Source organism: Stylophora pistillata, chromosome 9 (genome assembly GCF_964205215.1).
Source record: "Stylophora pistillata chromosome 9, jaStyPist1.2, whole genome shotgun sequence".
Classification (NCBI taxonomy): domain Eukaryota; kingdom Metazoa; phylum Cnidaria; class Anthozoa; order Scleractinia; family Pocilloporidae; genus Stylophora; species Stylophora pistillata.
The window spans coordinates 18,339,483-18,352,923 of record NC_142527.1 but is presented as its reverse complement, the minus strand read 5'-3'; the positions used below and the strand labels follow the sequence as shown (position 1 = coordinate 18,352,923).

Sequence of the window (13,441 nt, the reverse complement as noted above, 5' to 3'; positions counted from 1 at the left end):
AAAAATGGCTTTTAGGGATCTGAAGACAGGGTGGAAGTATATACGTCAGTGCTTTGGTTACGGAGGCACAACATGTATGACGCCTATAAAATATAGATGTTATATAAAATATGTTACTCCGTGTTATATATCATATCGGTATTTTGACGTTTATGTGACATATTTACATCTTTATAACAGGTACCTTCATACAAACATTACCTCCACATCACATTCAGGGGTATTGTACATAGTCTTTGTTAAGGTTAGATCGTGGGTATTTCCAATACCATTTCTGCGGACAAAATGGGTCAACTTTCAGGCTTCTATAGAGTTTTTAAATTATCCCAATGACGTAGTAAATTGAGAATTGTAACTAAGATCTATGGAATGCCAAATTTGTCAAAAGCCCCCACCGTCCCCCCGGAGAAGGTCTAAATGTCTATATGCAATTTCCAGTATGCTACACGGGGTATTACTTTCATGTTGCCAGTGTATATGGCTTATTGCATCTGCAAGGTCCTCAGGAAACTAAGGAGTAGGAGGGAATTGAAGTGAATTAATAGGATGGACAGATTTTAGTGAAAACTTCGCAAAGTTGAGGCTGGGTCAGTGCACATCCAGTATGTATAAAATAACCCTCCTTTTCTGGCCTTACCAGCCCTTAGTCTCACTTAGAGGCTGTTTATGATATGTTTACTTCTAAATGGAATAATTTTGCGCATGTCTCCGTACAATAGCAGCTTGTTGCCTTGGGTTTTGTTTTCTTTTTCTTTAATTTTTATAGTAGTCAGCATTTAGACTAAAGCCGACATCAGTCCTTCACAGGACCTCACTCTCTAGAGCGATCAGACTGCACGGTCACGTGTTACACCCGGGGTTCAAACAATTAGCAATTTAATAGGATAAGAAGAGTGTTGGAGCAAAAGGCTCGGATTTATTCTTTTAATTTTTAAAATTCCCAACCTGTATTGATTTTAGGTCTGATTTCCGGGGGTGTTAGTCAATATTCTTACTGGCAAGTTTCCAAATTGTCGGATTACTGTCTTCCACGTGATACTTTTATATTAGCTGTAAGGTAGTCGCAGAGCACGCAGAAAGGTGTCTATCAGAAATCGAACGGTATCTTGGCATCCAAGTCGGCTAGACTCCAGCATGTTCCCTTCTTAAATGTGTGTACGGAGTTCTTGTTATGCCTTCGTTCTTACATAATTTGCTGACATCAGACCTGTTGAGTTAAGGTTTTGAATCAAAGCCAGCAGACCTTTGAGGGAAACTGATCGAAAGCACTTGAGAGGAAGTGATAAGGATATTTTCTAGTTTGGTGCGTTGAACAGTCGTGCACTGAACATTGTCTAATTATTGTTCAAAGATTTCCGATATTTTTTATTTCAGGAAAAGTAGCGCGGTGTAGATGCAAAGCCGGAAAGTTTCACCGGTTCCGTCCTCAGATCTTTAGTGCAACTCCCTAATATTAATCTTCAGTTCTCGAATTTAGTTTATATTGTAAATTGTTAATACTAAGTTTATTGCTTAATGTTTACTTTTTTTCTGAAGATCAGCTCAAAGTTGTTAATGCCGCATACAACTCCCTTCTGTAATAGTTAAGAGACTTAAGGCTATTTTATTACGACTGACGTGATCTAGCGCAGAAATGATCGGAGACAGAAACGATCGAAGGCATTTTCATGCGTGAGAAACAGCTCTAACTTGAAAGAGCATATCTCTAAGCACTCAACTGAACGAAACAAACTTCACCCAAAGAAGACGTCAGATTTTATGATCCAGGTATTTCAGAAATTTACTCAAAATTTTCATTACAACTCGGCTAAGGACTTTGTTGCAGATTACTGAGAAATTAGCATTCGCCATAACAGGAAATTCTCTTTGGTCAAGGTTGATTTCTGTTATTCTGTAATTATGCAAAGAAACTGCTACAGGACTCATCATTAAACTTTAATAGCATGTTTTGCTTTGAGCGTGATGTTCCTTCAAAATGCGAAATGTCGTACACTCGAATTTAAAAATAAAAGAGATAAGCGATATTGGAGCATAAAGTTTTGTTCTTTGTTGGGATCTCTGACCAATAAAAGAGGGAAAATGTTTGAAATGTTCACGGCGAATGCTTCTTTCAATCGAGTTTTGTATATTCATGGAGCGGGCTGCTCTAAATTAATTCTTTTTTCTAAAGTTCTCCTTACGTCACGCTTTTATATCTTAAATGGTGGCTTAAGATTAACACATAAATGGCGGTGAGTTGAACAACAATTCTTTTTTACAGTATATTAAGCACTTGTATTGAGCACTTTTTGTCCAATATGTAAAATTTTGCGCCTGAAGTCGCCCTATATAAGCCTCGCCACGGGGGGCACTTTGAAGCTATTTTGAGCTAAAGTGCTCGCTATAAAGAATTGTTATTCTTCCAGAGAAAATACTATTGAAATTACAGCTCCATAGAAAGATTACAGGAGGCCAAAGAGAAAAAAGTGAAAATGGCGCGTGGCACTGTGTTGAAACCGTGGTATCAGTCAAAAACATTAACGATTTTGGTGGTGCTCTGGGCACTTTTTACCGCTTGTCTTGGAATCATGATCGTGGTGATCTTTGTACAGCCTCACTGGATCAGTGGAAAAATTTCTCCAAATGATAAGAGCGTAAATTTTGGCCTGTACCGTAACTGCAGCGACAACCTCAACGAATGCACCGGCAGCCTAAACGAATTTGCAAACATTTACTCGACAGCTTGGCAGGCGTGTACGGTTTTCGTCGCTTTGGCTTTTACCTCCACGTTTATCTCCGTAGCAATGATGTTGTTGTACTGGTTATGTTGCTTCGAGTCTTCGCGCATCGGTTTTCGCACTAGCAGTGGACTACAAGCCTCAGCGGGTATGTTTTGTCTCTTTTTTTAGTTATTTTAGGGGTTATAGCTTTTTGAAGTCTAAAAACAGAGTTACAGGTATCTTCAGTCGAGTCTTCGAGGTCGTGATATTTGCTTAACTACACAGGGTTTCCCTCAACACCAAATAAGCTCTTTAATGGCACCTCTCACCCAACAGTTATTCCAAATAACTTTTTAAACGTCGCAGCTTTCGGTATCAAAACAGATTTCCTTAAAAAGTAAAAAGTATAGAACATAGTTTATGCCTGGCAACCCAACTTGAAGCGTAACAACTCCTGTAGATTTGTGGTCCTCTGAACTTTTGGGACACAATTTAACTTAAGCGCGCCGCATTCTTCTTCAATTTCATAAAAATTACTCGAAGAAACTTCTTCCTCACCTCTTCGATGTAAATCAGTCTTTCTCAGGGTCATCTTAAAAAAAAAAAAAAAAAAAAAGCCGGAGTCTATTTGTAGGAAATCGACGTTCAGTCCTAGTGGAAAGAACTAGCATTTTCTGTCATCTATATTAAGGTCTGTACCGTCTTCAGCTGGCACTAATAAAATTCACTTTAACCAAGCATGTTGTTTTTATGCCCCACATTTCCTCTTTAGCGTGGGTAAAGTATCTGCCAACAGTGTATTTAAAGTTTTGAGTTCGAAATTTATTAATTGAGGGACCACGTACAATCAAATCAAGTGACTATCGCAAAAAATTCCGGAAAGGAATAGATTCAACTGTTTCGGCAAAAGTTGTCGATTTCCAAGCTGAAAAAATTTAGAAAAGAACTTTATATACTGCTTTTAAAAAGAATTTTCTAAGTGATAGAGGGTAAGAGTAGAGAAAGTTATTCAATCCTAAAATTAATGACTAATTTAGCACTCATTTAGATAGTCTTGACGAAAGGGAGTAGAATAGTCCATATTTCTTTCCTTTGGCGGTTTATCTCTTGTAACATTCTCTTAATTTTTTAACATAGATAAACAAAAAGCTTGGAATATGGAAAGGAAGTGTTGGTGAATAGCAAAATATAAAGAAATAGGGATCGGTTAAGGCCCTGAGCGTTTTGAAATCTCTCAAGTAATTAAGTTGTAGTTATATTGCTCACGTTCTCACGAGTGGTGTATAATGGAATATTGGACCGTTTGGAAGATCGTTCACGAATTATTGTTTCATTTCACAAATTATCTTTGATTCCCAATACTAATTGATGCAACTGAAAGTTGAAATATTTACGCATTACCTTGGATCAGATAAAGTGGCTATTTTTACAAATTTAAAGTAAAAATTGCGCTCTGACAGAAACTCGAAACTGTCGACTGACGAAATATCGTAACCGGTGTCTGTTCATGTCAACTTCAGAAGCCGTGGGAACATTTTCACTCAAGTCATGGCTGAAAGATTTCCTTTTGATGCTTATAATCCATTAATTATCATTACTAAAGCGTACTATTTGATAGTGCACTAACATCCAAGATTTGTTTCTTCTTTTTGGATGCACCCTCTTTAGGACACATCCATCTGAACATTCTCAGTCAACGCAGAAGAAAACTTGAGCAGTTTAACATCCGCAGCTACATATGAGTTGCTATTTCTAAGGTTTAGATCGTTTTTTCGTAAGGGCAGTTATAAAGCAGGTGTACGCGATCTACGTCATTTCCTTTTTACATAACAAATATCTTAAATGGCCACTCGTGCTTGGGAACTGTAAAAAAAGTCCTTTCTCATAATATGAGGCAAAACTGTAAGAGCTATTTCCCAAACTTTTGAGGCCACCACTCACTTAGGTAACTAAACCCTGAAACCATTGAAAATCATTTTTTAATGCATCCTTCAGAAAATGAATCACTGAATATGAACCGCTTAAGCGAAATGTTAGGTACAATGAAAAGCAACTTGGACGAACACTCGTCTATACCCGAAGCAGTCCTACAAACAAGTAAGGCACTGAATCAAATGAAAATGTCGATGAATAAATAAATAAATCCATGTGTGAACTTCACAACGCTATACAAACTTTTTTGCGGTGATAATATCAAAAGCCATCGTGCAAAAGGTTGACACCAAGGCAAAAAAAAGATATACATAAATAGTTGTAAACCGCAGAGAGCTCTCTCTTGTTTGGAATTCTTAAGACTTCCTAATCGGGGGGCTGTTTAGAGAGGGGTCGTAACAGAGAGACAGAGCTTACTGGAGCGCTCAGAGGATTATATTTCAGTGCTTTATTTTGATTGTTTTTTTCAAGGCCTCTGTATGTTACTCACTTGTCTAATACATCCCGTTGGATGGGATAGTCCCGAAGTACAAGCGGTCTGCGGTCCTCAGTCTGGTGTGTACAAAATTGGGGACTGCAAAGTAAACTGGGCCTACTGGATAGCAGTGATTTGTATGGCAGATGCATTTGTGCTTAGCTACCTCTCCCTCATGTTCATCGAGCGGGAGATTAAAACCCCAAGCGTGACGAATAGGAAACGATCAAATGGAACAAACGCAGAAGACTACTCCCGCAACGGGAGAATGGCGTCCCATGGGTATTACAATCAAGACACGACAACGCTGTAACATGGGAAGATATCATTAGCGCGGCCTAAACAACGAAACATTGATGTAATATTTTTTTTTGTCAATTAGTGTGAGTAGCGTTTGACGAAGAGCAAAAAGTTTTGTTGAGAGCAGATTGAAATATAACGTTAAAGTGAATTACGAGTAAGTAAATTGAAATTTTGAACTGATAACTCATTTTTATCTCTGATTTACGCTTGTAATATATATCTTGTTTACTACTAGAACTGGTTAGAGGGTGTTAGCAGGGGACGTTAAAGAACCCACACACTTATCGCATAGAGTAAGAAACGTAACTCCGGATGCTGTGGTCTGGCCTTGGGGTCATTATTTATACAAGCCTCTATTATTACCACAGGGACTCGGTTGAGCTGCAACATGGGCGAACTCTGGAAAAGAAAAATGATGTTGCGCAACTTATCTGTGCAACATCTTATCAAGAGCATATGATATGCACCAGCTTGGCTGTAACATTTGCGCTATATAGTTGAGATAGAATCAATACGAAAAACCGTTTTCTTGTTCCAAATATTAAACAAGCGTAAACTTTAATGCGGTTTATAAATCCTTCATTATTTCAAAAAGCCATAACATTTAGCCATACCTTGTGGATAAAGCTCATGTTATTGCATTGTACTAAATGTCCTAAATGAATAAGGAATTCTTTTCTTGTTGGGTTCATTATTAAACATATTCACATTCAACCTTTCAATTGTTCTCTGCCTTTCTGCATCCTAAAATGTGGTATGGTATATAGAAACTCAAATACATATACATTTTTCTAATGTCTTTGGGTCATACTTACATCATTTTTCCCCCTAACTGTTTCACAAAATTATCTCACTCTCAGCTGTCGTTTGGTAATACAGTTCAAGGAATTTTGTTCGTTTGTTTGAAAGTTTGTGTACTACGGGGCTACCTATCTCTCTTCTTCTTTCCAAGTATTTTGCATGTGGGGCCGTAGTGACCGACAAAAGTTTCATTGTAAGTATGCGGCCTCACTATTCTGTTGGATATTTAGCGGCTACAAATCGAAGAAAAGGGGACACATATCGTGTACCATTCCTAAAAATGCTATGGGCGAATCCCCATGCATGATGTGGATATCATACACTCATTTCAAGAGCCACGACGCATTGTTCGTCTAAACAAATTTTAACCACTGTCAAAGGAAGAATGGTATTTCATCTCTTTTTTGCAGTCAAAATACGACTGAGAGCATCGCGTAGAATACTTGGACATCATTAATTATTCATAACCGTTTGTACCGAATTTGCACCTGAATAAATCCAGATCCGTTCACACGACAGTGAGCAGTTCTGTGTACTCTAACTGGTCACTCTCGTCCTCCATGGCTTTCTTTGAAGAACCTTTACAAAATGTACAACTATCCTTGAACTCAAACATGTCTCCTTCTTCTGAGAGGGAACAATATCCCGACGCCTCAGAACTTCTAAGGGGTGTTAATTGAAAATTTACACGTGATCCTTGATTTTCCACGGCGTTTTGGGGGTCATTACTCCAAGGATCCTCTTCGGGTAATCCTGGTCCATCGTTTGGAGGGTCTGTTTGCTCGGCTTCTGTTTCTGTGGGGAAAGGAAGCTCCTGGTACTTACGGACGTTCTTGTCTGGCTTTCGAAATCGTTTGCGGCAAAGGAGAATGATAGTCATGAGAATGAGTAGTAGCAGGCCTAGAAGGACACCAATGGCAATGTGGCGCTTTGAGGTCGAGGCTGCATAGGAACAAGGGCTCAATAATTAATCATGCGAAAAAAAAAATTACTGCGAGGCCAGTTATAGCTTTGATGCATCGCAACTCATGAATAAAAATCGTTCATGCGCACTTCACATGGAATAATCTTTAATTGTTTCATACATGCTGAGATTTTCACTCTGTAAAGTACGAAACGATCGACCGTGAAAATAAATTCTTCTCTGAATCAGCCGCAGACACGAACGATAGTACTTCATAGTGTAAATCTCAGTGTGTTCAAATGAAAAGTTGATGAAACCTACTGTACAACGCATTCTAAACTTCGCTGATAACATAATTACGTCCTTATCAAAAGGAAAAATCATCTTTTGGTGTTGTTGTTTTCTTTTTTTTGGTTAATTGATAACCTTACCACTGACAGGGAGTACTTTGATAACGAATCCAGTGTCTTCTACCTCCTTATCGGTGAGAAATCTAAGCCAAAGAACTGTGCCGCTAGAAATAACCATCGGAGGTTTGGTTGAACCACAACGCCTTCTAATCATTTTGCCGTCTATGAACTCTAACCCACCGTCTCTGAAGAGGGCAAGATAAAGTTTTGTTAAGCCTGGCGGATAACTATTTGTTCGTTCTTATAGTTATGAACGTCCATATACCATTAACTTTACTTTCGAATACGACAAAATGACCATTATCAGAGCCAGATACGCCCAACGGTATATTAGCATTGCATCCCCATGATAAAAGCATAACTTAGAATACTATTTTGATAATAATTTACATTTTAAAACGTTGTTCAAGGTATTTGAGCAGGTTGGAGTGAAGCTGAAGCGATAAACACAGCATGGTAAATACTTTCTGTAGGAAAGATAAAGCCAATTGACTTATCAGACTCCTATAACTACCTTATCTTATTTCCTAAGTGGGTACCTCTATCTGATATTTGAGACACCCCCAAATGCACCACGAAGACCTTGAAAAGAAACAGTCCGCCTTGAGGCTGTCATATTACCTTAATAAAATGGTGGAGTTTTGGAATGTAACCCAAATGGGAACCTATATCCTCATTATGATTGTCTCGATGTCATCATATACTCACCTCACACTGACGTAGTCATGACAACCTGTCTCTATGTAACTTCCTTCTAAGTGAAATTCAAGAAATGAAAGCCTAACTTTGTGACCGAAGGGGGCGATTATTCTCCATGTACATTGTATGTTCCTTGGATAGGACTTGGGGAAGTCTGGACTGCTGATTGTTACACTTGTTCTCGCATTTTTGATGGGAATTTCCCTATAAACATCATCTGTGTAATTCCCGCGGGTGGTGCATGCTGAAAAACAGGGCAGAGATGTAAAAAGGATTTTTTTTATGAAATATCACGTCTTAGTATAAAACTCCCCTTTTCTAAACTGCTTTAATCAAACGGAATATTTTTTATTGAACATGATGACTTGTTTCTAGGTGAAGCATTTTCACCAAATTTTTTCAATAAATAGCCTATTTTCTACAATGGATATCAATAATTTATGTAATGAGAATCGAACTCTCCAGCTTGACAGACTCAACTCGCCAGCTTGATTGTAAAAATAAAAAGAAGACAGCCATTACACTTGATTTTTTTTTTGTAATAACATATAAAAATTGGACAATACCTGTAAACTGGGCTTGAGTCAGTGTTACTCTTGTTAAACCTTAAAATAGTAAGTGAAGAAAAAAGATACCATAAAAACAATCGTTATTAAAAGACCAATTCAAGCTATAATTTTTTCATGGAACGTTTGACGAAATTAAAAGACCGACTGAGTTTGCCGTATATATATATACCGGCGCAAGCATGCAACGAAAATAAATGATAACCTCGTATGAATTAGTTCATAACTGTGTGGTATCTTCGTCTATTACCAAACGGTCAGTAATTTTTCCATTAATAAATAAATGGTACAACTCACAATGATTAGGATAAGACATCTTTCATTTCATATCTGTATTTTAATCTGGCGAAGCCGAGTGCGCAGTCTCAGATATTCACATGAGTAAGTTTAAAATTAAATAAAACCGATGATAGCTATAGAGATAAAGCTATTAATGATAATAATAATAATAATGATAATGATAGTGATAATTCTAATAATAATGAGGATGATAATAAAAGAAATAAGAAAAATAACGAAAACTACATCAAACTGAACTCGCTAGCTTCACAATAAAAAAAAAGAAAGAAAACAGCCATCACACCAAATTTTTTCTTTAATGACACAGAACACTTAAACCAATGCTAAGTATTTGCATTAAATTCACGAAGCTCCGAATTAACTGCATGATTCATGAGCCAATCCTGCGACTATGAAATGCTTAAAACCACAATTCACATCGGCTTGTTTACCAGGAATGCCCTTCAAAGCGAAGCGAAACACCAACGATATACCGTTAACTTGATCATTTTGCACACTGCCTACTGTTCTCAGTTTCACGCAACGATCTGTTCTAATCGATGCCAAAATTAGAATGTAAGATTGGCTAAGAAATCGCCTCGCGGATTTAGATGTATCAAATGTATCCACCGTATAAATAGATTCAGAGAAAATTAAGGTTTATCTCATTTTCGAGGCTATCGCAATATCTAGGGTGTTTATTGGCAAATGTAGACAAAGTAAGCTTTTGAGGGGTAAATAAGTTTGGATCAAATGTCGAAAAGGTATCAAGATTCGGAAGTAAAAAAGACTAATACAATGTTATAGATTTTGCATATACATTGGAAAACTAATAAAAGATTCTGACACCTGAGAAAATTAACTCAATTTTCGACTTTGTTTTCAAAATCTTAAGTGCAATGTAACATATAGCAAATTTCTGGAATAAAGAAGTTTGAGATTGCGGAAAATCTTGCAAATGAAAAGACAATGTGTCGGAAAAGTATCAAAAACTTTAATTTGCAATGAGGATTTTCGAAAATCAAAAACCCAATCTGACTTTGTTTGAAAGACGTGAAAACCACAATAATGAGTCTAGAGTTTTCCGCGCGAATAGGAACCAAGTTAACCACGAATATAACAAAATCTGTCATTCTTGGCAGGGTTTTTTTCTTTCATTTTACAATTATCAAATTTTTGTATATCAATTCTTTCACACTTACCGTAGGCAAGTAAAATAGAAACTCCAATTTTCAAATCCACTCTAGATGGCCGATGCTCCTTTCTTCCCATAGTTTCTTTTCTTTGTATGTTGAACTTGTTAGAATAATTATCGCTGTATTCTAACAGGCAGACCCCGTTTCACACCTCTCAGAGAAGGTGATCACCTACATTTCTTTCAGCTCGCTCCTTTAATTTACTTCAGGAATATTTTCATTTTGTCTCCTTTCGTCTCACGCAGCGGTAAACGTCATAACAATAGTCCAACAAAGTGAATACACTTCTTTGCTTTACTTCAACAACTTCAAATCTTGCTCGGTGTGCGTGCGCTTCTTCTTTCATCTTCCATTATTTTCGCAAATTTACAACAAAGCCATTCGAAGAGCGACAAAAGAATAGATTGATCGATAAGTGACGTATGTCAAGAAATTAAGCGAACCGGAGCAAATAAAAAATACTTGGCAAAGTTTAATGAGTTTCATCGTAATATTCATAGCTAGGGCTTTCAATATGCAAAACCACAGCTTTCCGAAGAAGAGTAGAAAACCAGTGCAACAGTGTAATCTCTACGAAGACAAATGTACAGTAGTTCACCTCCAAATACTGTGATAAATATCTGAGAGTCATTTTCATTCGTGTAATTTCTGATATTACTTCTCGTCAGTTATGATAATTACGTAAGAAGCGAGACACCACACTGTAAGGGTGCGCGAATCAACTCCTTTGTCTCTTTTCTCCTTTTCATGGTTAATCTGTTCATTATCCGAATGAAACGAAATCAAATTAAAATTCACAGTTTATTTTCAGCAGAGTCAAGGTGCTAAAACAATTTGTATAGGCAAACAATATATTCGATATTATTTTATGTAAACCATGTAAATCTCACCTCTGCTCGAACCTTCAGGTATATTTGTAATAAAATAAGAAAACAGGTTTGCCAGAACTGATTTTCAGGGATAAATCAAAAAACCTGAGCGACAGTTACAATTACTGGCCTTCTATTTTTTTTAGATTTAATGGAGAATCCTAATCTGCTTGAATTTTCACCATTATTAGTTTTTAAAATTTTCCCTTAAACTGTTATTTCGTTAGTTTCACACATTTTGTCGTTCCAACCTTGATTTAAAACAGTTCTTGGAAGAGCCTGGGCTAAATTTTTACTATAGTTGTTCTTCTTTCGAGAAAACGGAAGAAATTGTTCAAAATATAAGAGGATATGAAAACTGATATCGAACCACAACCACAACCAGCTGTTTAAGACTTGAAACTCAATGTTTGTAAACCTTGGCGCCAGTAGGTATTTCACGCCGCTCGCTATCGTCTCATCAGAGAAAGTGATCCTTTCCGTTTATTAGAAGAGCGCTTGAGATTTAAAACTTTTATCTGATTTCAGAATTCCTTCGACTTCAAAGCTATCACCAAATATTTGAAAACTAACACAAAGACAGATGCCTGATCGTGATATTTTCTGATTTTCATAAAAAAATATTGTATTTATCTCATGGTCCAAGGTGTTTCACCTGTTATCGTTATTGGCCCCGGCCTCCGATCCTATTTGGTCGCACGTGCATAAATTAGGAAAACTACCTTTGCTTCCACGTTTTCAATTTGATGTTGGTCCACTTTTCGCAAGCAACATACGGAGAGAAACTGTTTTGATTCCAATTTCTCTGCTACTGACTCGAAAATCCCTGTCGCGATATTCCGAAATTTCAAATATTCAATAGATTGTCCAAAGACAGCTGAAAGTTAAGCCTTGTGGATGAATATAAATAATGGAACAAAAAATTTCCTCAAAGGGTACGGATGACGGCGTATTAGATCATCTTCACTCTATGCACTTAGCTGTATTCATAGGTATACGTTTCCAGATTTTTAGCATCTTATAAAATGTAGCTCATCATGAGAAGGAACGAGTTTATCTTGAAAGTAGTAGGTGCTCGTTTTGAAAACACAAATCATGCTGTTGACACGAATTTTACCACAGACTGAAAACATATTTCCGTCCTCGCCTTAATGCGAGTAGATTTCCCTGCGATTCACTATTACCTCGTATCGCCATTCACCCGACCCAATCCCCAGTGTCCTCGCATCAAAACAAGGCTGAATGTTATACTTAGAATCTAGTTTGGTCGAGGTAAACATCAGGACTCAAGGGAAAACAAAACTAACCAGAGGGGCCATACATTAAGTACTTGGTTCAGTATATTAGACCTTTCTCTCAAACATTCAGATCGTGCATCATACGTAAACATTCATATGGCAAAAACATGCTGTTGTATTCGGCGCGCGGGCAACAACCGCGCAATTGTATCCCGATCGGGATACATTTGAATTTGATCAGTGGCACGTGACTAAGAATCAACCAGTCACAGTACTCATTTTATTGAGTGAAAGTCTGAGTATATAAAAATATACAAATAACTTTAGTGTATACACACTCAGTGATCTTGGCGTTTCAAGTAATCTGATTGGTTCGCTACCTCGGGCTAATCAACAATGTACACCTCCGAGCGAGTGGATAATGTGAAAAACAAAATGGCGGGCGTAAACTCGCGTTTCGCTAAAGTTTCAGAAGCAGAAATTGCATTTAAATGCCTTCCTTTTAATTTGTCGAGATCACTTCGTGTGTATATACTAAAACAATTATTCTTCTCAATCTCGGTAAATAGTGGCTTTCGGGAATATTTAGCCACTATTCACCTCGATTTCAAAGAATAATTGTTAAATATACCAAAGGTAGCGACTTCCAACATTCGAGTGGCCTGTGCTCAGATATGGGCTCGATAACTCCAGAGAAAGAGCGGAGAAACACGATGAGGATGGTGAACAAGATTGTTGACAAAGAATGTCACTAGATCGCAAACGTTATGCGACAACAACAAAAGTTATTATTCTTGACCTCTTCCCGCCAAGCTAATTTATTTTCCTTTCCGCAAAAGTATTTTTAGATCTCCTCTCGCCTCGACTTAAATTGAATCAAACAGTTACAATAGTATTGGTATGTGTTTTTACACCACACTCTCCGGAGAAAATTAAAGTTGTTGATGAACGAACATGTTTCAGACAAATGCTCACATCCTTTTTACATTGGACCTGGCAAACAATGACGACAAAGACTAAAACCATAATACAACTGCCACTGGTTCATTTAGAGTGGTCAAGCGAATTTT

At 37.3% G+C, this 13,441-nt stretch overlaps 2 protein-coding genes across 2 annotated transcripts; one reads left to right on the top strand and one right to left on the bottom strand.

Annotated features, from left to right (window-relative positions):
* The first annotated feature begins 2,348 nt into the window (after positions 1 to 2,348).
* Positions 2,349 to 5,592, top strand: LOC111322348 (LHFPL tetraspan subfamily member 3 protein). Its single transcript, XM_022925430.2, has 2 exons — positions 2,349 to 2,865; positions 5,103 to 5,592. Exons 1-2 carry the CDS (start codon positions 2,472 to 2,474, stop codon positions 5,417 to 5,419), a joined length of 711 nt encoding a protein of 236 aa, XP_022781165.1. The 5' UTR covers positions 2,349 to 2,471; the 3' UTR covers positions 5,420 to 5,592.
* A 981-nt stretch (positions 5,593 to 6,573) lies between these two features.
* Positions 6,574 to 10,618, bottom strand: LOC111322347 (uncharacterized). Its single transcript, XM_022925429.2, has 5 exons — positions 10,271 to 10,618; positions 8,790 to 8,828; positions 8,233 to 8,467; positions 7,546 to 7,709; positions 6,574 to 7,152 (listed from the first exon to the last, which is right to left on the bottom strand). The coding sequence occupies exons 1-5, from the start codon at positions 10,338 to 10,340 to the stop codon at positions 6,719 to 6,721; spliced, it is 942 nt and encodes a 313-aa protein (XP_022781164.2). The 5' UTR covers positions 10,341 to 10,618; the 3' UTR covers positions 6,574 to 6,718.
* Positions 10,619 to 13,441: the final 2,823 nt, after the last annotated feature.